The sequence below is a fragment of the Tauraco erythrolophus genome, chromosome 7 (genome assembly GCF_009769465.1).
Source record: "Tauraco erythrolophus isolate bTauEry1 chromosome 7, bTauEry1.pri, whole genome shotgun sequence".
In the NCBI taxonomy this organism is placed as follows: domain Eukaryota; kingdom Metazoa; phylum Chordata; class Aves; order Musophagiformes; family Musophagidae; genus Tauraco; species Tauraco erythrolophus.
This window is the reverse complement of record NC_141471.1, coordinates 34157622-34184784: the sequence shown is the minus strand read 5'-3', so window position 1 is coordinate 34184784 and position 27163 is coordinate 34157622. Positions and strand designations below refer to the sequence as shown.

The following is a 27163-nucleotide window of genomic DNA, read 5'->3' as shown; positions in this document are numbered from 1 at the left end:
TTTGGTACTGGAAGAGACCTTTAAAGGTCTTCTAGTCCAATCCCCCTGCAACGAGAAGGGACATCTTCAACTAGATCAGGTTGCTCAGAAGCCCGTCCAGCCTGACCTTGAATGTTTTCAGAGATAGGGCATCTACCACCCCTCTGGACAACCTGTTGCAGTGTTTCACCACCCTCATTGTAAAAAATTTCTTCCTTATATCTAGTCAAAATCTACTCTTAAAGGTGATGAAAGGTATTTAGACAGTTTCATAGGAGCATTATTAGCATAAATACTACTTAATGGTGAAGCTCTGTGTAGTTAACTGGAGCTTAACAAGGTGCTAATTGGGTGTGAAATTTTAGGCTCTGTCCTTTAAATGTCGAGAGGAGCAAGAGGTGTACTTTCCAGACACTGAAGATTTCCCAGGCAGCAGCTTGACATGTACTTGGGGCCACCATATGCCATAGTCAAAGTTGAGAGAAACGGTTGTGCCTCGCTTCCTGGCTCATGGTCCCTCCAACCCCGAAGACAATCCCTCCTTCCCAACACCGCAACACAGAGAACTGGGGGGCACAGGGTCAGTTGTTTACTCCATCAGTCCCAGCAGACACATGAATAACTGTGTCAGTAAAAGGGATGTGACTGCTCAGCAGAGGAACGAGATCCCAGGACCAGGGAGAGGATGGGACCACTGCTAGTCCACCACTTCCTGGCAATGCCAGCTGCTATCTCTATAGATATGTATTGAAACCTTACATCTATATAACCAAATACACTGCATTCACAGATTATTAAAAAAAAAAATAAAAAAAGGAGAAAGAGGAAAATAAAGATAGTTTTCTACACTCAATCCCTTCTTTCTGAATCTACAGAACACTAAAGCCTATTTGGCTGCTAAATGTTTTATAACCTGCCCTGCACCTGGACCTCCTACTCACTACCAGAATAGACCTAGCAATACTATTCCCTAGAGGGAATAACAAAAACAGGTCCTTAAGAATGAGTTCCTGAGGTCTTCAGGAATAAACATGTGCTGCTGCATACCTCTCGATATCTGCAGATGAAGAATGGCAGACAGATGGGGAGGTTTATAGGATGCGCATCCACCTCCTGTGGGCTGCAAGGCTGCAGGAGGAGGAAAATCACTCTGCCTTAGGCACTCGTCCGAGCTCACCTGAACTAACTTGTGAAACCCAGCGTTTTTAAAGTTTCTGTCAAATTATAATATAGTCATACCAAAATGTCCCCAGTGAGGGAGGACAGAGTAAGATTGGTGATAAGTCTATGCATATACATCTTCTGCAGTTCTCTATGCATACCAGTGACAAGTATATATGGATGATCACACATCAGAGAGAGGCATTCAACTCAGAGGAGGTTTGAGAATTTTAGCCCAAGGGTAATTTTTTCTAAATATTCGCATTTCTAACCATTTATTTTCTGAACAAAACAGCTGTGTCAGTATTAGTATCCTTAATCATCCATAGCATCACTATTACTTAATTCAGCTGCATTAGCATTCCTTCTTATTCCTTTGCCTATAGCCCTTTGATGTTGTCATTTGTAATTTCCCTTCTTTCCTTGTAAGGTCTCCAGCTGCCCCATTATCACCCTGTGTGCATTGGCATGAGAAAAGAAAAAAAAAACAAACCAACCCAGAAAATAAGCACAGAGCTCAGAAAACTGCCTCCTAGGCCAAGCAGAAAAGGCAAGATAGGGATGGTGCAGGTGGCAAAGGCAATGTATTGCAAATCTCTGGTGAGATTGCTCTGCAGTTTCTCTAGGAAAGCTGAACTGCATTTGGTGGGAGGAAGGGGGAGTTAGGGATAGTAAGATGCAGCAGAATTTGTAGTGTGTCCATAAACATGCTCAGAGTCCTACACCTCTCCCTCTCCCAAACACATCACTCATTCTGAGACAATAAAAAAAAAAAAATAGAAAAATAGTCTGTACAATGGCAAGGAAAATCCTTGAATACTAGCTTTCTGTGTGACTACATGAGTAACAGAGTCTTGGGTTGTTTTTTACAACTTTTGCTGATTTTAAAATATTCCTAATTTCCCATGTATTCTTCATTATGGCTTTGGAGGTTTTTTTGACAGAAACTTCTCTCATCTCAGTTGAAGCTGATTATTTTCCTAACTGCTTTCACCTACATTTTTCCTCTGTTCATGGACAGTTAGAAGAGTATTTCAAACTTCCTTGGTTTCGAGCTCTCGCATAGTTCTCTTCCATCTTCAGGTGCCTTCCCCACCCTCCCTGACAACAGCATTTTAACATAGGAAGTGCTTGTATAGCTCATCTCTGCACTGCTACTCCATTTGTAAAATTCTCACGTATTTTTTTCAGACCTCTTTCCCTCCTGCCAGTCCTTCCCTCATACTCCTTGAAAAAACCTAGGTAAGACATTATTTCCTATGGAATTCCTTCTACGATAACTATTGCCAATTCTTAAAAGAAACAATAGTGTAAAACTTTCTTCTTTTCTGAAACAGTGACAGCAAATAAAAGGATGCCAACTTTCTGATGTGTGCGTGGGAATGAGTGGATCTGTCTTTGGAGGCTGGAACGTTTTTGAGCGTATGTATGACACAGGCTGGTGAGCATCTACCGGACTCCTGAGGTAAAGCGCTCTCCTGAATTCAGGTCCCACTAGATTTCAGCAGCTGCTATGCAAGGATTTTTATTACGAGCATTTTGAGGCATCTAAGTAATTTCTATAAAGTCCTTTAACAATATGTATCTACACTTAAAAGTAGATATGCTAATATAAAGAATCATACTGATGATTTTCCTTTTGCTATTTCTTATGCCATTCTGTGCCTCATACTAATTCCGTCACTATTTATGTCAGAATGAAATCTCAAAAAATCTAGGTATTTTATTTTATGTTTCTTGGTGGTATGGTAATACGTTTATTCTTGCATGCATTTTAAAACTTCAAGGTCAGATTCAAATTAGAATATCAAAAACTCCTTGAACAGTCCAGGAGTTTTACTTCTTTTGTATCCATAGGAAAAAAGACTTCACAAGGCTTAGGAAAAATACATGTTTTTCAACAGGGACGTGGATCCAGAGATCAAACAAGTAGATGAAGAGAAATAAGAACTTACAGTCTCTGCAAGAAAAGGAGTTGTGAACAGGTAAATAAAAGGCCATCAGTAACATCTTACTAAACTTAAACGGGAGTAGCAAACACCAAAAAGACCCTCTACATGAGATTAAGCACTAACAGTCTGTTTTCCCTACTCCGTCTCGTACCGTTACTGCACAACACCAACAAGGTGGTGGCCTTGGGCACCAAGAAAGAAAAAGGAAACTTGGATTAAGAACAGAACAATTAGGGGAAATTATTAAATTAACATTAAGCTTCCTCATTATTCCATTCCAGACTCCACTGAAATTGAATAGCTGTGGTTCCTCCCTGTGGCATGCATACCTTCAACCACAGGGATCATGAAAGAGAACAATAGTCTTTGATTGTAAAAACATGACTTTTATATTTGGCATTTTCAAAGAATTCATTCCGTTCCTTCTCTTGCCTCCCTTTGATGATACTCAGTTTCATTACTAGAAGGAACGTGTTATCATTAGAATAGAGCATCCTGCATTTCAAGCACATTCATCCACAAAGGGCTTGAATTCTTGGAGCTCTTGTGTTTGTATACTCCACCAGCCGGAAGGAGTTTACAACCAGGAGACGCAAAACAAATAAAACAGATGTGCTGACTGTGCTCGGATTATGCGAAATGCCAAAGCACCTTTGCAGTCATGCACAGAGCTGCCAGCCTGACAAAAAGAAACGAGTTGCTTATTATATAATGGGAGTTAAACCAGCACTGTATCATTCAACCATGCAAAGGCTTCCACTGATTTTTCAAGCCTTTTTACACTGATAACATTTTAAAGTATGCACATAAAGACAGACACGTGCCATTCATTTAGAGGAAAAAGGTGAAAAGGAAAAGATGGCGTTCATTAGACAATAATAATTCATTAATATTACACTATTTTATAAATTGCCAGCTTACTGAGCAACAACACAGTCAGAGGCTGCACCGACACCCAGCTGAAGATCTGCCACTTTACTATTTTTGTTGCTTTTTACTAAACTGTCACAAAAAGCTCGCTCCTAGTTAAACACATGCAAGCACAAAGATCCCAGTGAACTTCCTTAGGGGAGAACGTGCCTTACTGTGTTTTTGCATGACAGTTCCCCTTTAGGATTCAAGTTTTTCTGGTGAGTAGAAATGTTTGTGAAGCAACCATAAAGAATGGTTTGCTAAAAACGTGTCAGTTTGCTGCAGCTTCCTGCTATGTCTGTGAAAAGCACCAAGAAGGCCAATTGAACAGCAGACATCACTTTTATGTAACAAAACTAGACGGGTCCATTTTGGAGGAGCTGTGTGCATATGTGACATGTTCACACTGAACATGGAGCTTGACAGTGCCAGCCCCTAAAAATAGCACCTGGATATCCTTGTTCTCATCACCAAGCACAACCTCATCTTCTCTGTCGTTCGGTGCATCGATCTGGCACCCCTCTCCCTCTTCCGGAAGAGACAGGAGCAGTGGTACCCTGAGGAGCCTCCTTTTAGTAGGACTGAGGGAGATAAAGAGGATGTTTGCATCTGCTGCAAGCACACATTTTAAACAATATCCCTGCCCCTCAGCAGGCAGTTATCATGTTGTTTTGGCAGCAGGAAGGAATCTGTGGTTTTTCTTGAATGTTGCTCTTCTTTATTTAAACTACCAGAAATAAAACAAAAATGACAGAATGCTCCGTCTATAAATAACCATTCCGGTGTACAGTTATATTAGGAGGTAACTCAGATGGCATGATAACGCCTAACAGGCTAATCTTAGAGCTGTAATGCCATAAGATGAAAATAACTGGGCTAAGAATAACTGACCCAGAGGAGTCAGCCTGTTAAGAGACCCACAGAACAGGGCATTTTAGGTTCTCATGTATTTAACAATAATATCTGCCAATTAGTTTCTCTAGAATATTTTTGATTGTATCCACCATATAACAAAACCACATAGAACAGTGGTTGGGAAAGGTTAAAATGCAACAACACTTGAAATCTTCCCCATCATCTATATCGAAACCTGAAATTAATGTGTGTATACACGTATGTTTGCAGACTATCTAGCTATTATGCTTTCCCTGCAAAGACTGTGCAGAAGAAAAAGGCTGGGCAGTTGATACAGAAACAGTCTGATTAAAGCTCGAGCTACAAGTGTTCCTCATACCCAGCACAAACCTTAATGAACTAAATGGATTCTGTACATAGTTTTACAGCAGGAGAGACTGACTGAAACCCTGTACCCTTGGGCGCAGTGCGAATGTACAGGTGTAATAAAGCTGAACAGCTAAAATAATGAACAGCTGAAGTAAAAAGCTCTTTTCCAAGAAAGTGATGTGGCTCAACACACCAAAGAGAGGGGAGCTACTGTCCTAGTGCCAGAACTAGCGAACCTCTGTATTAAATGCAGTGTTCAATGGTATCAGGAAAGACGCTCAAAGAGGTTTTGAAATTATGTTCTGCATTCTTTTTTATTTACTTTCCAGCTTTCGTAGCTTGCTATTCTTGTCAATCTTATACTTTGAAATCCTTATTCCAGGCTTTTCCCCCAACATATAAATATATCTTCTAATACAATGTAAGACTGTCAGGTAACCACACGGCTCCAGAAGCTGGGACTTAAATTAAAGAAAGAAAAAGCAATGTTACAGCATTAGAGGACACATGAAGTTCGCAACATCTGTACTCAAATGTCTTCTCAATAATGCAAAACAGAAAAAAAGCAGCTTTACTCCATTTTACCAATGGAATTACCAATCCAGTTTTGTTCAACTGAATTCATAACCAATGTCTTGTCCAACATACATGAATGGGCAGAGCCTCTACCCCAAATCTGTGAGATTTTGACTACAGAAGACCTGCAGGTCTGTGTTGCTCATCTCTTCTCATTGTACTGATTGTTAAGACTAAGACCTTATTCTTCTGTAAAAATTCATTAAAATACTTCAGCTACTATTATGAAGCACTAGATTTTTTTTCTACCTAGCCTTTATGATGAGCATTGAAAAAGCCTCTCTGTCTGTTATCCAGAATTTCCTTGAACTGAATTTTCACACTCAATTTTTTTCACTACTCTGAAAAGAATCACAAAGTAAAAGCTTCACATATCTATTCTCACTTTCTCTGAAGAGTTATTGCCTGAGATAGCACATATGTAATGTTTTGTATCTGTAAGATTACGTTCCTTGATTCAGATATGCAAATATGTCAAGATTTTCAGAAATATCAGAGCAAATCTTTAAATGAGTTTTCTTTCTGAAATCTCTACACAGGAACAGTTGAGCAGGCGAAAGTTTTGTTTGGCCAGAAAAAAACAAGAGCGCAAATACCAACGAATTTTCCCTGAAGGCAATATAAACGCATGTGTACAAACGTGTATACATGGACACGCAGCCACAAGATAGACACAACACATTAGATAAATTTTGTACACATAAATTCTGAAGATAGCTCATGGGGACCTGTCAACCCACGTACAACATCATGCATGTAGCATTAATTCTTTTATTTATATTCAAGCGATGTAGTGTGAATTTCCTGACTGGTGCAGAGAGTAAAATACTGCAACTACATTCACTTAGTACATTTCTGAAATTGCAGGTGTTTTGCCAGCCTGTAGGTAGATGAAGTCAATCAAATTAATCATTCTGAATCATTATATTCCCTTTAGAATATTTCCACTATATAGATTCCTGAGCCTGATAGGTATCATTTTCCATATTTCACATAAGGGTTAGCTAATGTAAGCAGGATTGCATAACTTGCTCAGGTCACCTGTCAACTTGGTTACAACCCAAGGATTTAAGCTCAAGATCTCCTTGAACTCTTGATTTTTCAACACAACAGCTTTGGGCAGGAAGCAGAGAATGCCTTATCCAATAAAAGCCACGATGGAATTCAGGCGGGCCAGTGGAAGGGTGTACGCCAAAATACGGCCACTGAAGCACATGTAGCAACATTACCCTTTGGAAAAACAGCACAGTATATTAAATCACCAGAAGTTAATGACGTTGGCATTACTTCCTAAAGTCCCACATCTACAGATACCACAGCTGGGTAGGTTCTTTCTACTCCTTCACACAACTGACAGCTATTTGAGTAATGTACCCTTGCATTAGTTATTTATTGACTACATTTTAATGAGCATTCTTGTCATGGCCTGTGCTGTACCAAATGCTTTTTTTTGAGGACTTGTAGTTTATTACTCATATTGTGGTAAGATAAGAGGCCAGCTGAATGCTACGGTCCATTGCGGCATTGCATACACATGGAAGTTGAGACTTTTTGGGTAAAATAAAAGCAACAGCATAGTTAAATAGTACTTCCAGCTAAATAAGAGGCTTTAGACTCCGGATCTATTTTGTAAATCGTGAAACAAAAATAATTTTGGTATCAAATAAGAATGCATCAGCATCATTTTCTTAAACAAAGATGCACAGCACTTACTGCTGCATTTTAGAGCAACAGTACCATATGGGAGAATCTAGTTCAGTCCTCTCAAGATAGCTGAATCTGCTCTCTGCAGTAAGGTGTAGGTGTCTGCAAATTACACAGCTTCTTGAGTCAGTGCCGATCTAGATTGCTCCATTCATAATTAGACTTTTGATTGGTACCTATCCAGATCATCTCATTCATAGTATGATTTACAAGCAGGGATGGAGACAGACAGGCAGAGCAGTAATTGAGGGAATACCAGAACTGCTTCACATGACAGAAGTAATTCCTATGTCTGCTATTGTCAGAATTTCCTTAAAGAGTTTGCTTTGCAAATACGCATCCATGGGTCATTGAATCGGTCCTCTCTAAGGATGCCTCCAGCCCAGTTTAAAATCAGGGTTCCATACTAAATGCCCATCGCATCTGGAAACGAGCAAACCTGAAAAACCATTGAGTGTTTAGGTTGTGCTTACTTCAAAGGCTTCAAGAATATCAAGGGTGCAGACAGTAAATGTTCAGAGATCTGCTCTTTTCCTAAATATGTGCAATTTTTTAACCTGAACAAAAAGTCACATACATGTAAGTGAATATAACTTTAAAGTAAGGACACTGCGAAAAGCAAAATCCAAGTGACTTGATTCCAGCTACTCCAAACACTAGAGCCCATCATCGTACCATGGCTATTTCTTTCTCCCCTATACGCAGCATAGAGGGAGACAATACCTGAAAAGTTACCAGGACTGATCCTGCAAGACCTTAAACTCGAGGGAACTGAAGGTAATCAACAGCTGCACCAGGCTTTGTGGTTTCATGTGACATGAGTTCAACTGCAGACTATGTACAATGTCAACTACTCGCAGTCTAGTTGTGCATTTTGAAGGCCAACAGAAACACTGAGGAATATTTTGTGTTCTACAGAATAGATATTTAAACATCTTTTACCTGGATAATGTTCTTAACTGATTTTTTTTTTAAGTCTAAACCCTCTCTATTCTACAGGGGAAATTGTGTATGTTATATGCGCCTTATGTAACATCAGATAAAAATCAACCTTTACATGATATTCTTGTCCCCGGTGAAGAAAAGCAGAGTTATAAACTTACAGAAAATTACCTCCCTTTCTTGTGTTTCAAATAAGAAAACTGCTATTACTCAAGCAAAATTAGTTGGCAGTTACAAGGTAGCATAGTGAGCTAAAAAACCAGATTTTTCACTTGTGTACAGCTAACTTCAACTTGACATGGTATTAAAAAAAACAAGAGTGAGGGGAAGCAGTCTGTCTTACCTCTGTAACCAATGCAAAAGCACTGGACACCTGCTGAGCTGTTTGGGGGAAAACCAAAGAAAAGCAATAATTGAACAAGAGCTCGACACTGTAGATTTCTCTGGAAGTGTTAGAGTTCTGCAAAGCAATTTCTGCTTTTACCCACTGTCTTTGCTAGAGTTTCGTTGCTCATATTTGTAAACAAGCCTTTCACCTGATTTCTGTCCTTGACAAAGGAACTGCAATTGGTGATCAACATCTCTTTTAAGAAGTGAGTGAAATTAGTAAATTCTTTGAGAGATCCAAAAAGAAACAAATGAACTCAGCAGCTTTATAAAGGAATAGAAAAATTGCCAATCTTAAACACTACCAGTTGGAAGTCTCCATTGTCCTTAGGTATTCTCCTTATTTTAACCTGCACATAATAGCTTTTCACTCTCTCATTCCCTCAGTCTGTTTATAATCATTATGAGGTAGCCTTGGCTTTCTATATTGAAAAACACTAATCATAAGGTTAAGACATAAGTCTCTCCTAACAGGAAAGATATTACCATTTGACACAATCTCTCACAATTTATTTTTGTATCTGAAACTAGAAGTTTGCTCTAAAATTGTATATAAGAAAGAAACACAAGAAAGATTTTAAGTTCTTTTTCTATAAAGCAGGAAAAGAAACAGGGTTTGTTTTTTTTGAAAACAAACAAACAAACATGGGCTCAACAGGTGTACCAAAACAGGCAATACATGAAGAGAGCCACCGTCTACAGACATAATCTTAAAAACCAGAAGCACTGCAAAGTTTTGTGAAAGAAAAAGAAGAAGAAAAATAAACTAAGAGTAAAGTACATGTAAACAATTTACCCTGCGTTCTACATATAGGTCCTCTATAAAGCCAACTTCATGAGAAATAAAGTCAGAAACCTAGGATTGAAAAGATATAAAACAGGTAACATTGTGCCTCAAAAGACGAGTTTCAGCCCAACAAAAACACAACTGGAATTCACAGACTTTAAGAGAGAACGGACCAGAGTAACCTGAAATTTTGACTTATTTAGCCTATATTGACATTTTATCTGAACGGCAACAATTCTTCCAACTTAATTCATCCTCAACACACCATTTGCACGTCTCAAACATAGCTAGCAAAGAAGCTAGAAAACACATGGGTAGCTTCAAATACATGAGTGCTCTTTCAGAGCATCTTTGAAATGCATTCATTAAGAACCACATCCAATTTACATCTCAGTGAGTCATCACACGTGAGTACCACTGCTAGGTTCCCAAATATTTTTAAAGCAACAAAATAAGCCATGCATATTAAAGACATTTTAAAGTAACACTGTAATGAAAAGAGAACGGGATTAGTACTAAACTCCCTTTGCATGCAAACTAGAGAAAAGGAAACTCACAGAAAGACCAAATCCTGTTTACAACAGACACATGACGATTGGGTTTCTAACTGCAGCCTCCTGACAAGGGCTGTCTGAGGAAGTCTCTCTCCGTGAATAAGCCTGTACCACGAGCCCCATTTTGCAACCACGCAACAAAACAAACAAGGAATCCCAAACTAGATTTCAGTTGTGAGCATTTTACTCCGACTGGAAAGCAGCAGAGTGAAGGAGACAAACTCCCTGCAAAAGCAGCAGCTGCTACCTAACATACTGCCATAATTATTTAACCAGAACTTACATAAAGCCCACAAAAATAAAGTCACTTCTTTAAAGAAGGGGTGTTTTCTTGTCGTGCCAGGCTGGGTTGTCCCGGTCTGCCACTGAAGCCCGAGGTATGGAGCTGTCTCTTACCTGAGCTGATCATACTGTGCATTCTTTGCTGAGCCAAGAGCTGTTCACGTCCAGAAACCCCATCTGAGGAAAAACACGATTCACTCTCGTAAATTGTCTGCAGCATATTCCAACCGGTCTGCACTTCAGCTACACGAGAGATTCATCGCTGCACTTGCACAGGGGCATCGGGCACGACCCTCTGCGGTCCTGCCTCCTCCAGCGAGGGTTGTAAGATAATGAGCTTCGGCAATCAGCAATGTTTAAGCGTTTGCACAAGTACGTATCGGGAGGGGGGGGGAAAGCCCCACTCTCGGCAGCCCCCGCCTGCTGGCGGGGAGCCGCGAGCGCGCGGGGGGCTGCGCGCCGCCGACTTGGAGCGGTCGCGCCCGGGCAGCCAACGGCAGGTGGAAGGAGAAACGAGGAAATATCTCTGCGCTTCGGCCTTTCTGGCGAGGCGGGGGGAAACACAGCCTCTTAAAAACCGTCAAACCCAATCAGCCCTCTTGCTGGGGACCTGGAGCCGCCGAGGGTTTAGCCTGAGCTACCCCGGGCCGGGCCGGCGCGGCTGTCCGCGCGCCCCTCTCCTCTGGCTGCCCGGCTCTCCCGCGGCCGGGCGGCTGGGAGAAGTTGGCGGGAGCAGCAGCGATAACTCATTTGCATTTGAATCGACACCCGCGTGGCCCAGCGGCTGCAGAAATAGAACAATGGCCGGCCTGAGCCAAAAATAGGTCAAGCATGGCCGGGTGATTGGAGCCTGCATTAATGCGTTTAAAAATACCACAGCAAACACAGCTGTCCAGTCTCTGTCTTTCAAACCGCCGGCCGGCCGCCCTCCACAGCTCAGCCTCGAGCGCGATTAACCCCTTCCCCCTGCCCAGCCCGTTTCAGTGGGGAGAAGCCAGGGATGGAGGAAGGCAAGCAGGGAGCGGGACAGCAACGCTCCTCGCCCGGGATTCGCGCCCCTCTGCCTCCTCGCCCTCCCCCGGGGAGCAGTTTGTGAAAAGCGAGCAAAACGCCGCGGCGGCCGCTCTATCGGTCCTAAAATAACGCCGGGAGGTTTTGCTGGCGATGTGGTTTCTGCCTCGCCCACGCGCAGCCATCCTGCCGTTCTATTTTTGCTGCCCGTTTCTCTGGCTACGCTGCAGTTGGCTGTGGCGGGGGAGCCGAGCTGCTGCCTGCTCCCTGCAGGACCCGCGGCCGCCTCGGGACAGCCGATTCCTGAAGTTAACAGGGCCGGGGGGGGAGCAGAGGGTGGGGGCAGACGCTGACGAGGGACTGGGCTTTGTGCGTGCAGTTATAAGCAGCCGAAATTTCTGTATTTAGCATGCTCGCTGTAATTCTTATAGCAAGTCACCAGTTGTGGCACAGCGTGTCAGACACGCTTACCGACGACGCGTTATTCGGTTGACTCGCTAAAATTTGGAGAGGGGCCGAGCAGCTCACACTTATTTTTAGAAGCATTAAGCAATTTGCACAGCCTCTTTCTCAGTTTTACGAGACAATGTGCTTTCAGAACAGCAGCGTTCGACAGCGTACCCAACGACAGCACCATGCTCCTCGGCGTCTTGGCAGGTGTCACACATGCTATGTGAAGCTTATTTTTCCTAATGATATGTCAGAAGTTGTGTATCTTGTTTGCTGATTAATATACCGACACGTAGATAAGTTTCATTTCACTGTTATAGATGGTACTTTACTTCTCTGGGACCTGCTCTGCCTTGTAGCACTTGTTACACAGGTGACCAAGGCCTGTCACTGCCTACGTGTATCGTACAGCAGCCTGACCACTCACCTACCAAAATTACAAGTCCTCTTCCATGTCCCTACTCTAGGGGAGCAACAATGGCCAAGGGACATGATTCTTCACTGTAATCAGGAAGCCAATACAGAGATTGTCTCGGAGCTTTCTAGAAATACACTGAATTCACAACTATCTCTAGCATTTTCTGCACCTGAAGACACAAGAATCTGTCCAGTACCTGAGAATCAGTTCTGCTTTTCAGCGAAGGATCACCTGTCAGCTCTTCAACTAACACAACAGATTGAGGCAAGGGCAATTTTTTTTTTTTTTAAACTTCTCACAATTGTGTTACCAAAAAAGATTCACAGTAACAAAGTACTGTGATGCTCCTGTGACTATCACCCCAAACCTTTGCTTCCTCCATGTGCCAAATGACCTGGTCCTGCTGAGAGTTAGCTTCTGTTCCCTGGACAGACCGAGACCACAGCAGCTGACAGGTTTTCCCTGCAGGATCCTCAAGTTAGCACTCATCACTGCTAAACACTCCCCTCTCCTTGCCTGCTCTCTTCCCTCCCCGCAATTTTCCCTGGGAGTGCTCTTCCCCGGGAAGTGGCGAAGCCCTGCAGACAGCACACACCCAGCTCTGCAAAGGGGCAAGGACACGGGCAGTGGCAGCACAGCAGCAGGTAGGGCGTTACAGGGGATGAACATCACACACACCATCGCACTATTGACAGCTGACAATTTGGTATTGGGAACATTTTTCTCTTGAAAATAAAAATACACAAATATTTTATGGGAAATACATGGCACTTTCATAGTCCAGAGCAGAAGACATTTAGCATGAGTGCAAGGGGGATTACCAGTTGAAACAGAAATCTTCTGTAACACAGAAAGAGCTTTTTATAGACAGAAGTAAATACAGTGGAATTGCTTATGTCCTTGTGCCAACCAGAACATGACTGTTTAGAGATTCAGTGCTTCAAAATATTTCCCTGTCCCATATGACAGGGAAAACTGGAAGAATAAGTTAAAAACAGGCCAGAACACAGAAAATGCTGGAGTGTGGGATCCTGGTATTAGGTACTTATACATGTTTATAACTTCTTATATATGCAGTTGCATTTTTAAAGATAGCATTTACAGCTCTAACTGACTTCAAATACTTCAGTAACTAAATAAAAGCAAACTATTTTCAAGAGTAGAAAATGTACATTCAGATATTTAGCTGCAAGCGTTCTTAAATTTGGCTTACGTATTTTAAACTGACAGACACAAACTATCCTATGTTAGCTCATTCACAGACCATAATAAGTACTGCATTGTGCTTTGTATTTCAGATTATATATAAAAATTATATCAAAATATTTTACTTATGAAGTCAGCCACCTCAAAGGTAGGGCTTTTACAACTTGAATTCTTCTGACTTGCTTCGACGTGTTATGAGCCTACTTTGGTACACGCTTAGCCTTAAAACGTGTGTAAATCCATCCCTTTTCAACATAATATTTAAGCACATGCTCAAGTTCTATTGATTGCCACAGAATTTAAGCACACAGTTAAACACTTTGCTGAGTCAGCCCTGCCTTTAACTGCACAATCACATGAGTTTAAGTAGCCTCTTTAGAGTCCCACAGGGGAAGGATAAAGGGTTCATGCCTGAAGAAAATCTGGCTTTTATTTTTAAAGCTATGCATGTTATAAAGGTGACATTTTCATACACAAACATGAGTGGTTTTGTTCTGCTTTTTCAAATGCATTTCCTAAACTGGGAGAACTTTAATGATACTGGAGGTAAGAGTAAACTATTGAAATGCAATCAGCAACTTTATAGAAAATGTAAGGCACGTAAGTAGCACTAAGATCTCATTACAGGGCTGTCACAATGTGTTTCTCTTATTTGCCTTCTAAGTTGCTAAAAACAAATAAATATAAGGAAATTAAATCTGGAAACCGCACTACTGCAACATTAAGACTAAGAAATTAAGCACTTAAGTTAGAAAGAGCTAAAATTTCTACTGCATTATTAACTCTGCAACATTATGATTAAGTAGCACTTTTCTTACTTTCCTTGTTAAGTAAAAACAGTGTTTTACTGTTTGGTTTTTAGCAGTTTCTCACTCATGTTATTCTGGAGCACAGCCTTCATTAATATTAATAGCTTAGTTTCAACTTTTGTAGTTTTCTTACTTGTAAATGAATTCTTGCGTAGATTCTTCTGCTGTATTTCTCAATTGTATCATATAAATATTACATACAAAATTAAATAAAGAGATGTTCTCTAGTTTCTACTTGTATGCTTAAATTAGGACATTGCAGTCTTACAGGTGTCCCAATCAACCTTCTTTCAGCCCCTTTTTCATTTGGCAAGTATTCTATGGAAAAGCATTAAGTCATCACATGCATCAATATCCAACAATGCATAAACAAGTGGTAGCTAAATTAAGGTTGCATGGGTAATAATAAATCTGTCCTATTTCAGTAGTCAAGTTTTGAGTTCTAATCTCTGCAGCCTAAAGAGCTCCTAACTAATCGCCAGGATTAAAAAAAGAAAAAAATTATTGTATAGGAACAGACGCTCCTGTAACCACAGCTCAATAGACACCATTAGTACCATGTGAAACCCAAACATCCAACATAAATTACTACAGCTTATGCTAGAATATTAACTAGGTTAACGAACAGCAGAAGACTATTACCACAGAGAAGCAGATGGTTTGGGAGCAGAAAGAAATCAGGTGAGATGCTCAAGCGGTCAGGTTCTGCTCCCTCCTGGAACTAAGGGACTGTATTCCAAACCCCTGGGAGAGCAAAACTGAATCACTTAATTCATGTGCTCTGCTTGGAAAGATGTAGTGCGGGAATGTCTGTGATCAGTTTTCTGTGCAGCAAGCCTTTGGTGTTGCCTGCGCAGGAATACATGTTGCTTTTTCTTTGCAGTGCCATGAACCCATGGGATGGGCATTTTCAAGTGAGGAAAAAACTGTGATGCTGTATGTGCTTCAGCTCAATTCCAGCTTCAAAGGAAGTTTCTGGGACAAAGACAGATGTATCTGTAGCTTTAGGGGATTCCGTGGCAAACAATGGGAGAATAAAACTTTACAAAGTTTTGAGGATAAGGAGTGCTACACGAGATAAATGTATGGGTCTCTACCATCTCTCAGAGCACCTTGCATCTTTCTTATGCTAATTAGCTCAGGGTTTTTGCAACTAGCTGATGACTTATCACTTCTTTCTCCTCTTAAAATATGCCTTTCCATTTGCATAAGTCAGTCTACTAGAAATTAAGTCCTAGATTCAGGACAACACCTCAGCAACACATGCTCGATTATAAGCACAAGGCTAAAGTCAAATATATGCTTAAGGGCTCCATAATTTCAATGTTTCTTTCCTGAATCACAAAGCTCAAATAATTTTTAAAAGACTACAGAGAGCTGTCAAATAAATAAATAATATTTCAGTTAGGAAATACATATGCAATGCAATTATTCTGCTGGCACAGCTATTTATCAGGTTGGAACTAAAATCTCCATATTTTGTGACAAGGCTGAGGTAAATCAAATACAAAAAAATACAAGCCACGTAGCCAAAAGCAATGTTAGATGTTGACAAACAAATGCCTCAGACCAGCAAAGCACTTTGCACCTTTTATGCCATTAATGAGCAAGTAGAGAGATGAGCAACATAAGGTTTGCCAGGTCTTCCATGTCCAGCTTTCTCAGAGAGACACCAGTGCGCACGTGCACTGCGTCTGCTGTGTCTAGCTGCACTAAACACACCTGGGTGGACATACACAAAGCTTCCCTAGAGCACATCACCTATGATAGCTTGCAATACACTGCCTGTGACAGCTGGCAATACGTTCAGCATACTTGAGGCATTTCAAGCTTGTTGCACATCTACTGAGCAGATAATCTGTACTGCCATACAGAGCTGTGCACAGGATTTCCTGATGCTGGGTAGTCTAGCCGGTCAGATCAACTGACCTGGACACTGAGAGTTCCTGGACGACAGACTACTAAGTCCCTATGGCTGGAGAACCAAGAAGAACACTATCTCTAGCTTGTAATATATGCCTGGGTTTAAGTGCTTTTTTGGACTTAAGCCAAGAAATGTAGGCCACGCTTGCTGTCTGGAGAACTGCATTGTGAAAACCAATGGCTATGCACAGGATTTAGGATCACAGCAGAAGACAGTCAACTCAATATGAGCTCCTAGGATTACATCGGGACCAAAAAGGCTAATAAAATCCTTGGATATATAAACAAGGTTATATTAAGTAACAGTAGTGAGGTGATATGCACATACCAAAGAGAATATTCTTAGGATACTGTAACTGTTCCAGTATAGATACCTGAAAAAGAGTGCTGAAAAACTGAGGATAGATAAACATGTCACAAACATAAGACAGGTTTGGAAAACCATTGGAAATCGGAAACTCAAAGATTTGAAATACTAAGTTTACTGAAGAAGTTTAGGCGTAGCTTGGCACCATCTATATATACACAGGACAAGATGTCCAGTGGTGCAGTAAAATGCTGTTTATTTTAAGAAACAAGGCTTTAAGGAAAATTCATTGATTAGAAAAATTCAAGCCAGAAGCGGGCATGTTTTAAACACATTTTAAACACTGCAGCAACTTACAAATAAGCTTTACATCAATAGTGGCCGTGTGTCTGGAAAGAAAGCTCTAACACTTCTATAGGCAAACTTCAGACAGGTTTTGTTGCAGGACTCCAAGTTAGACAGGTCAGACCTTGTGCTCATGGGGGTACCACCAAAGCTACTGAGAACTAGTAGGAATTATTGCTTAACTGATAGGAATAATAAGAACTAAACAGAATAATTATTCTTACATGATAAATAGGCATCTTCTTTTCAATCACCCTCTCCTGAAAAGCAGAGGGGTGTTTTCTGGTTTGTTTTGAGTTTTTTTTTTTTTAATCCAAAATAAGTTTATTTTCCTATGAGATTTGATAATTTTTATGAGAGTAGCATAATAGAGTGCATTGTCAACATCTTGGGAAAAAAAGTCTTCGTGAAAGAAAAAACAAACAGCACAAAGTGTTTGCTTTGTTTTGCTATTCAAAGCTGCCCTTTTAAGTCAACAGTAGGGTCTTTCTAAAGCCAGGCTTGGATTCATGGAGGGACGAGGTGGCTTTACATAACACGCTACAACCACACTATAAAGCTATAGTAGATTTATTCTAGATTTATAGTAGATAGATACCCATGTAGATTGGGACAACAATGGCTCTGTTTAATTTTGAAGCAAGTAAGACTTTTTCTTAAATATCAAACAATATATATAGTTAGAGAACTGCCACTACAAGCCTCTGGAAGCTTGGCCTAGAAAAAGTATTTTACATTAAACACTAAGAAGAGCCTTCTTTAACATGTGAGCCAAGGAACAGAACTGAGATGCCAGGCCACGTGCTGGGCTGTCGGCACACACCAGCCTTTCCTGCTGCCCTGCCTGCTGGGATCTCCTTACTCTCCCAGCTTCTCCATCCCTCACTGGGAGCTTTCAAGCACATGGAGAAACAGCGTTACATGCACAAACATGCCTCTGAGAGCAGTAATAAATCGACCGCTACTGTGCTATGAAAAGGTCACATCTCACGCTGGTCAATAATGTTGTTATGAAACAACATGAAACCCTCCTGGTTAGCTAGACCAGGACAGCAGCAAAGTTCAGTACCAGTCCTCTTCTGTTTTTTGTGGTTTTGTTTTTTTTTTTTTAAATGTTACAGTGAACCTAGATCCAGTTTTCATCTAACTTTCTTCCGCATCTGGAACTCTGATAAAGAAGAGATCTGCAAACCAAAATGTTATTGAGACACCAGCTTGAGAGCTTTTACTATGCCAGTGAATTTGAGGCAATGTCAAAGGATGAAACTGTGACTTCATTGGGGGAGCTGTAATTTGTTTTGACTTCGGTAGAACCAAGATTTCTCCCAAGGAGCAATATGATCTTAATTTTCCTTGTGGAAGCTATGAATTTATAGACTGCAAAAGAGAAAATAAATTAAAGTACAATTGAAAGCAAAGTTTCATAATTCTGAAAGGAAAATTACAACATATTTTAACTAAATATTTCAAGCTAAGTAAACCACCTTGATAATATTAATGCAGCTACTTACTGTAACTGAAAATACCTTTGTAATGTACTATGGTACTGCCAAGATTTGTCACAAACTTCACTTTTGTAAATACAGGTATCCAACTGATATTCCTAAGGCCAGAATCAGCCCCAAGAAGGCTTTTATCCATAATTCAAGCTCATTTAGCCAAATCATGCAACCTTCAATTTGCTAGGCAGTCTGTCCCATAGAAGGGATGAAACAAATCATGGAGTCATAAAATGGTTTGGGTTGGAAGGGACCTTACAGACCACCTAGTTCCAATCCCTCTGGCATGGGCAGGGACACTTTCCAACAGATCAGGTTGCTCAAAGACTCATCCAGCCTGGCCTTGAACACTTCCAGGGATGGGGCATCCACAACTTCTCTGGGCAACCTGTTCCAGTGCCTCACCACCCTCAGAGTGAAAAATTTCTTCCTTATATCTAATCTAAATCTGCCCTCTTTCAGTTTAAAGCCATTGCCCCTAGTCTTACTGCTGTATAGCCTTGTAAAAAGTCCCTCTCCAGGAAGGCTGCAATAGGACCACCCTGGAGCCTTCTCTTCTCCAGGCTGAACAGCCTCAACTCTCTCAGCCTGTCTTCATAGCAGAGGTGCTCCAGCCCTCGGATCATCTTCGTGGCCCTCCTCCGGACTCGCTCCAGCAGCTCCATGTCCTTCTTGTGCTGGGGACTCCAAAGCTGAACGCAGTATTCCAGGTAGGGTCTCACAAGAGCAGAGGGGCAGAATCACCTCCCTCGACCTGCTGGCCACACTTCTTTGGATGCAGCCCAGGATACGGTTGGCTTTCTGGGCTGCCAGCGCACATTGCCGGCTCACGTTGAGCTTCTCATCCAACAGCTCTCCCAAGTCCTTTTTCTCAGGGCTGCTCTCAATCCATTCTCTGCCCAGCCTGTAACTTGTGCTTGGGATTGCCCTGACCCAGGTGCAGGACTTTGCACTTGGCCTTGCTGAACTTCATGAGAAGAGGGAGGGTACAGCAAATTCTCAGCAAAGTCACTAGTCACCAGGCAGATGTGGGCAGCTGCTGCTTACACTTGTCCCTCACCTGCCCCATCTCTGGCTCTTGGTAGCAAGAGGCAAGTGTTCAAGCTCTCTAGGACAAAGGGGTAAGGCTGTTCCAAGCCCCACAGTTTTCTGGAAGGAGATCTGTTCAAACCACTACGCAATGGCTAAAAAAATGCACAGGACAGAATTGATAATTTGCCTTGAAAGCATGGGGAACATGAATCTATGTTCAGACAACACTCCCATTCTAATCAACTCTAATAAGGTAGATTTATATCTTGCAAAGAGTCTGGGAGGGAAAGCTCTTGTATTCACTTCAATCCAAAGAGCTGCTGGGAAAGGGCAGTCCAAAAATGAATTAATAAATGAAAAATAACTCACAAATGCTGGAATATCAATGCCACCAGCAGAGATGACAGACTATGTAGGATCAAACTTGAGCTCAGGGCCTATTCTAAAAATAGCATAGCTCTATAGCAGTCATCTATGCACTTCATATTCTGTCGATTCGTAGATGAGAGAACAGGACAGCAGGATAGGTAATAATGGGAGGAAAACCAAAACCTTTCAGTCAACAAATCAGAGATTCTAAACCATCACGTCAGGTATCACGTAAGTCATCAGTCATGGACAGACTGGTCTGTGTATGCTATGATTGCACTTCATTTCCAGCCCCTTCACCCACTTGTTAAAGCAGTTTCCAATTAAATAAACTGCTAAGAACATTTCCCTGAGGTTTGGAATATTTATTTTTAATTTTAGATCTGAAATCAATGCAATTACAGTGTTATCATTAGACTATGAAAAATTGAGCATGTTTTCAGCAGCCCACAAAACAATGCTGTACACAGGTTATGTGGCAGTTTTGGCTAAAAGCAACTAGCAAAAAAAGCTAGACTGTACAAGGTAGCAAGTATCACCTGGGGACTAGATTATTCTAAACCTTGATTGTATTCTCCATCTCCTCTCCTTATCTCTGCCAGAATTCCTGCTAAAAAGAAAAGCTGAAAAAGCGGAGACAGAAAACTGGTTCAAGAATGATTTGCCAAGCTTTCTATGTCTCAGAAGACAAAGGAAGATAACTAAAGCTTGGAGTCTGGTTTTGTGTTATCTGATAAAGGGGTGCAGCAAAATTGGGCACCACCTTAACTAAAAATAGATGTACTGTAATAATAAGGCTGAAAAAAAACCCATATAAGTAAATTACCATTGTGAAAAAACAGTCTTAAGCTTGGTCAAGCTTTATTTTTTTCTTTTAATTGCCAGTAAGAATGCTTCTAAAAATAGCATCCTCATGCTTTACAATATTAATTTGTTTACCATTCTAAACAAACACTTTTTTCCATTTTCAGATTATACACAAATATGACAACCTTATATTTTAGGAGCAATTTATCTGAAGTAACACCGCAGAGCTGGTTTTATCTAGACAACTTCAGAGAAAATGCTATTGTAAGCTACTTAATCACAGCATTCTCTTTCAATAAGTATTCACAGGCATACAAGTGTATTTCTCATAGAGACTTTATATGTATGTCTCGTGTGTGTGTATAAAAATATAAACAGATAAACAATGCACTTTCAGCTACTGGTGTCACACATGGCAATTGAAATACTAAAGTGCACATACATTGATAGAAACAAAAAATTTAAGCTGCAAGGTGCATAAGCAAGTGTCTAGCTTAAAACATGTGATGATTGAGTGTTTTACTGACTTGGGGCCTAAATCGTTACATTCACTTTTCTTCATTTAATGTCCTCTCAGATGCAGCAGAAAGCTTCCAGTGATTCAGAGAGGCAATATGCTATTCTGAAACCCATCAGAAAATGAATGAGTTGAGAAGTTGAGCAACTAACTATATTTGCAAGGGGAAAACTCCAAGACATACCTACCAACAAGAATTTCAGGCTAGAAATACACTGGGATGGTTGCCAACAGAAATATTTCATCAGTCAGTTTTTTACAGTACTGTGGCTCCCATCTCGTTTTTTGCCAAGTTATTTAGCGCTGCAGACACCAGCAACCAACAAGTTTGGAAACTGCTTTCATTTCTGACACTCTTTTTCTGGCACTCAGCAGTTTTGTGATACTTCATCTTCTGATCCAAAGACCATAAGCTTGTCACAGGATGCTAAGGAGATTTGCGCGCATTGTTGCGGTGGGAGGACAGAAAGAACGTATAGAGGTGGTTGGTAGACCCTGAGTGGTTACAGATCCCCTACTGAGTGACCTGCAGCTGTGGAGGACTGAATGATCTTGGTAACTCCTTCAGCCATCTCTTCTCAAGTGGCCTTGTGAAACACTGTGTTTCTAGGCAGTGCACGAATCTGAGGGCAGCCATTTCTCCAGCACGAATGTTCTTATTTAGTACATGTGTCCTAAGACCATGTCCTGAATAAGACCATAAGTACTAACAACCCATTTATGGAAAATCTACATCAAACCAGCTACTGCAGCAGTCTTAGCGCTGCTGCACTGCTGATCAGTAGAATGATGTTTGCCAGGATGGGATGAAGGGCCTTCACAGGCAACAGTGTTTAAAGCGTCCAGCACAGCAAGGTTTTACGCGCATTTATTCATGCATTCTAAAGGAAACTAGATCAGTTTTCCATGGCAACTCAAAAAGCACAAGCAAGAAAAGCAAGACCCCAAAAGCACAAGCAAGAAAAGAGAGAAACTTTTGTCACCAGGTCCTTTGCCTCATCAAGCCACAAGCACAGTGACAGGAGTTCGAAGTATTCCTGACACTGCTATACTACTCCAGAACTCTATTCATCAGGGGCATAACAGGGATTAAAGAGGACTTGCATCTTGAAGAGATCAATAAATCTGTAAAGCTAATAATCAATGCAACTGACTATTGAAACCAGCCAACATCATTTAAAAAGATGCACAAAATTAAGAGCAGATGTATTTTGAACATTGAGGGGAAAAAAAAGGCTTAGAACTCCATAAACAGTTTTTTAAAAAACTAAAGTTTCTACCAATTTGTAGTCATGATAGTATAGATCTCAATTGCATTATTCAAATAAACAATTAAGGTCTCCTTTGAAAAGGAGAACAGTATTCTTCAATTAGTTTCTATACAGTACAAAGTCTGCATTTTCTGATGATGCAGAAAATGGCATATTAGGTTAAGTAACCTCTACAAGACTTCAGCTAATGCCTTCACTTTTCACAAAATTTTAGACTAAATTTAGGCTGCCTTAAGACTTGGACTAGCTAGCAGACTCTGTTTGTCCACATCTTTTCAGTGCTCATGTGCAAAACTCCCTCACTAGTGCGTAATTTTCCTATCCTAGAGGAGGCAGCAATCGGAGCGTGCCATTTGTGCACTGAGAGGGCAAAGGGACGTTCCCGACTGCTGGCGTCAAAGGAGAGGCTGATAAACAATCCATATCGCTTGGCCACCCCATTTGATAAGCTTTACGTTTATTTTTATCGTCTGCGCAAGAGAAAAACGATACACAGTAAGGCTTTTTATATGTTATTCTGCTCGACACACAGACTTGAAGAGAACCAATTTTGCCCATCGTTACAATTAATAATATAATTTTCAAATTTTCATTTTGGAGACAAGATACAATAAAATCTTATCTGGCATGAAGGAGGACTGAATCCTTGTCCTCTTGGAAAGTACACTGTCATTACATGATTTCACATACAACAGAGCAAAACAGCCTGAGCATGTCTTGTGCCATTCACTGTCATGTGGAGCCAATAATCTATTTCTGACTTGCGCAGATGGCCTGTTCCTATATTTGACAAAGTAACATTCGTCCCTTTACCTGAAGCAATGTAATTCTTCACTGGTAGAAAGTGAGACCTGCAGCAGTCTTAGTCTTGCAGTACCAAGAAGGAAATGTGCATTTCATTCACATACAGAAAGGAAATACCTGCTAGATACACACAAAACTCTAGTGAACTTTTTTTGTTTGATTTTTTTTTTCCCCCGTTATAGATTTCTACTTTTCCTGGGATAACATTGAAAAAGATCATGTGACATTTTTTACATCAATGTATTCATCATATATTTCTCAAAAGTGCCCATGAGAGATGAATGAATGAATGAATGAATGTGGGTTTTTTTTAAAAAAAAAAAAAAAGCTAGTCTAGTCAGTTGTTAGGGCACTCAAGATTTAGCACTCTGGAGCTGAAGTCATCAATCACAAATTTCCAGTGATCAGAGACTCTGTAACACTCTGTGTTCCAGGCCTCCATCTGTCAAACAGGAATAAACAGCAGTATATTTCACACTACTATTTAGAGCATAAAGTGTTTTAAGGGTGCTCAAACATGGAAGTGGAGAACATAGACCTTCTTTAGGTCAAAATACTTTTGCCAAACTACTTCTACAGTGCACAGTCAGTTAGGAACTGGTAATCTGTGTCCTTCCACAGGGAACTGGCAACGCTCTGATTACCATGCGTGACTGTCAACGTTTTTTAAAGCCTATATTCTTCCAGATAGCTGATTATCACCGAAATAAAACTGCATGTGATTTCCCCAAACCACAAGAGTAGCTGTTTTCTCCTCAAAAGTTAAGAGACAAGCTCAAGAAGCCTCTGCTTTCTTTCATATTTCAAAAGCTTTTTCTTTTTACCTGTGTTCCCTTAACTTGCCTTTCTCTTCAGAACATTTTATGTAGTTCTGTAAACATTGCCACTTGCAAAAGAACATAGCTAAAAAAAGTTTCTCATGTCTCTCTCTAGGTTCCCAGGCTTACAACTTAGAGATATTTCCATTCACAAGGAGAAACAAGACAGCTTGGCAACAGTTATGGCAAGCAGTGAATCTCACTCATGTAGACACTAAATGCTTGAAGTTAAAGAAAAAAATTGTGTACTTTAGCTCAAGATAATGCATTTAAAAAAACAACTAAACATTCCTGTCTTTGAATCTGTTGTGCGTTGATGAATTAATGAGACGAATTGCAGGACTTTTTTCCCCGCTCAGCTGAAGCTGTGGCCATAGACACCTGCTCCCTTTATTTCATCTCCAGCACAGACCTGGCATGGTCAGTTAGTTTTCGGTCTATTTTTGGCATGAGGATATTTGAACAGTGATCGATCCCAATAAACTGTCTCTGCTCTAGTCAACATTAAACTAGCCAGTTCTCTCTATACCCTTCCCATGAGCCTGGAAATCTCACTTGCAAGGAGAAGTAAATATTTCTGTAGGATTCTCCTTTTTAAACTGAACAGAAGAACAATCTTTTGTATTGTTGTGGGGTCCATGTTTATAAATGTCATCCTCTCCTTCTTCATTTACTACTCCCACCAAAAAGGATGGTGTTTTTCAAGACAAAGTTAGTAATGGATGACCATTTTTTCTACATCTTTCTTTTCTTGCTGTTAGTGTCTCTTCAGTTATTGCAGACACACGACTGTCTGTCCCGCTCTCCTCCTTTAACTCCATCTTTCATTCACTACTGAAATGTTGACTCCTTCTATGCTTCACTTACTAACATCTCAGACAAAACACATTTTTGAGGTTCCTCCTGTGCTAATCTCTTGTTTGTGAAGGAGTCTCCAAATACCAGCTCACTTAAAACTCTCCTCCTTAGGTCAATACAAGGAATTGAGCTCCTTTGCTCAGAAAACCACCAACATTACCAGGCACTATGGCTCTTTTCTTCCATATCTGAATAGGTATGGAGATTATACATGCAGACAAGATATTTCCAACCAGCCTGAAAAATTTATTTGGAAGAGGTCTTGTTGTTGTGATGTTAAACATAAAGTGCCTCCCTCCATCAGGTAAAATAAGAGATTGTGGCTTCATACTGTAATTGTACTACTATTGCCATTGCTAGTTTCCTGTTATTTCAGGGGCTTGGAGACCCTCCACAGAGTCGCCACCTGCCTGCTTCTGCAAGAAAAACTCTTCCACTGACCTGCTACCAGCTAAGAAAACACCCACAATCATTAGAAGTCATATTTATTCCAAACCCATTAATTCAGACTTCATTTCACAGGGTTTTAACTGCCATAATCTGCTGAATGTTGAACTCAAAAAGCAGATGCAAAGCACTCCTCAAAGAACAGCTCACGTCAAACATTTATCAGGTCTCTGATTCTTTTAGTGCATAAATAAATGCCTCTCTCTTACTGTTTTCTCTCTTGTATTTGCTTTCTACAGTTTCTACAAAGAGTGCTCCACAATCTCTCCTCCCAGAAGCTTCTGATCACGAATTCTCTGGTTTAATCCTCTTCTATGTTTATCACTATATTTCACAACTTAGTCTCTTACTCTTTGATCCCTTAATAGACATCATACCCTGCAATTTCTTTATTCTTATTAACAGCCTGAACATTCTTCATAAAATACAATTCAGAATGTGTTCCTTACCACTTGTTTTCTTATTGTACTTGCAAACTTTCATCTTTCCTCTGTCTATAGAGATGCTGTAGAAATTGTTTTCTCAATTACTGAAATTTTTCCTTTGAGCCCTCAAATTCAAAGAAAACTTCAAACACAGACAATTTTGTCATGTCTTGTTCCATTTTTTGGAGGGGAGAGGACAATGGTGGTTATAGCATTCAGAAATCATCCCACAACATGGTTTAAGTTTCGTTGCTGCTAACGCTGTATCTCTTTCCTCCTGGGAATGTCTAATTCTTTAAAAGCCAACAAAAGGGGAGAGATCTCTCCTGTTTTGCCAACTATTCAAACAACAGAGGCAACTCTTGACTTTCATCTTTTCATGTTATAAATTGGTGCAATACCAATGGATAGGCAAGTGAAAGGGGAAGCATCATCCAAAAAGCATCATTTCCTTTTGATTATAAAGACTCAGCATGTCAAAACTGATGTAAGGACACCGATAACATATCATGAGGCTTGTATACTTTATATTCATCATTCGTAATCAACTCTCCAGAGCCAGTTTTATCCATTGTTATATGGTAAGCAGAGAGGTATAAAGCCCTAATTTTGGCCAACATGAAACAAAGGTAGGCTTTTTATTCCATGAGAGAAAACACTGTTTTCCCACACTGCACAGAAAAGGAGTTTCATCCTGAACAGAAAAGGAGGAGGAGAGGGGAGGTGGTTGCAGAAGAGGGATAGTTACCGTGCAACTTGGAAGCCTGCTAGAAAAACAAACACAGAAAAATGGCAGTTTGGGAAAAACCACACTGTTTATCAGTCTGAGACTGACCAAGTTACAATGACTTAAAAGCATATGTTCAACGTCACCAAACAGCATGAGCTTCCAAAGCATACACAGCAAAGCTTTGCGACTATGTTTAGGTTCTATTTAAAATGGACTAAAAACAAAATTAGAGATGTCTAAAGCTCTAGTATTTCTTCAGCTCTCTATGGATACTTTCCTATGCCTGGCTTAAAACATGTTCAAGGCAAGCACATAAACCTGGCATACAGTAACACTGTTCATTTAGCCAATTCAGCGTATCTTCCGACTACCACCAGAACGCAGTCTGCAAACTCACTACCACCCATTCACTATTCCTCTCTCTCCCCTCAGTCTGCATGATGCTGTGCAGAGCACATACATTTCAGGCATGTGTGTCCTGCCTTGACAGACTTACATGCTAAATCTGATAAGGAACTACTCAATCCTTACACTTCCATTTCAAAAGTGTGTTCTCATGGGAGAAACTCTTCATATTTTTTACTTGAAAAACAATGAACATGGATGATGCTACAGAAACAACAGGAGACTTGATTTTGAAGCACCTTACAGCCTTGC

General features: G+C 40.6%; 1 protein-coding gene across 1 annotated transcript in view; it reads right to left on the bottom strand.

Annotated features, from left to right (window-relative positions):
* Positions 1-27163, bottom strand: part of HDAC9 (histone deacetylase 9) — a 412038-nt gene that overhangs the window by 278748 nt on the left and 106127 nt on the right. The window contains 1 exon segment of the mRNA XM_086615076.1: positions 10575-10637. Coding sequence (XP_086471202.1) covers positions 10575-10637 — 63 coding nt within the window.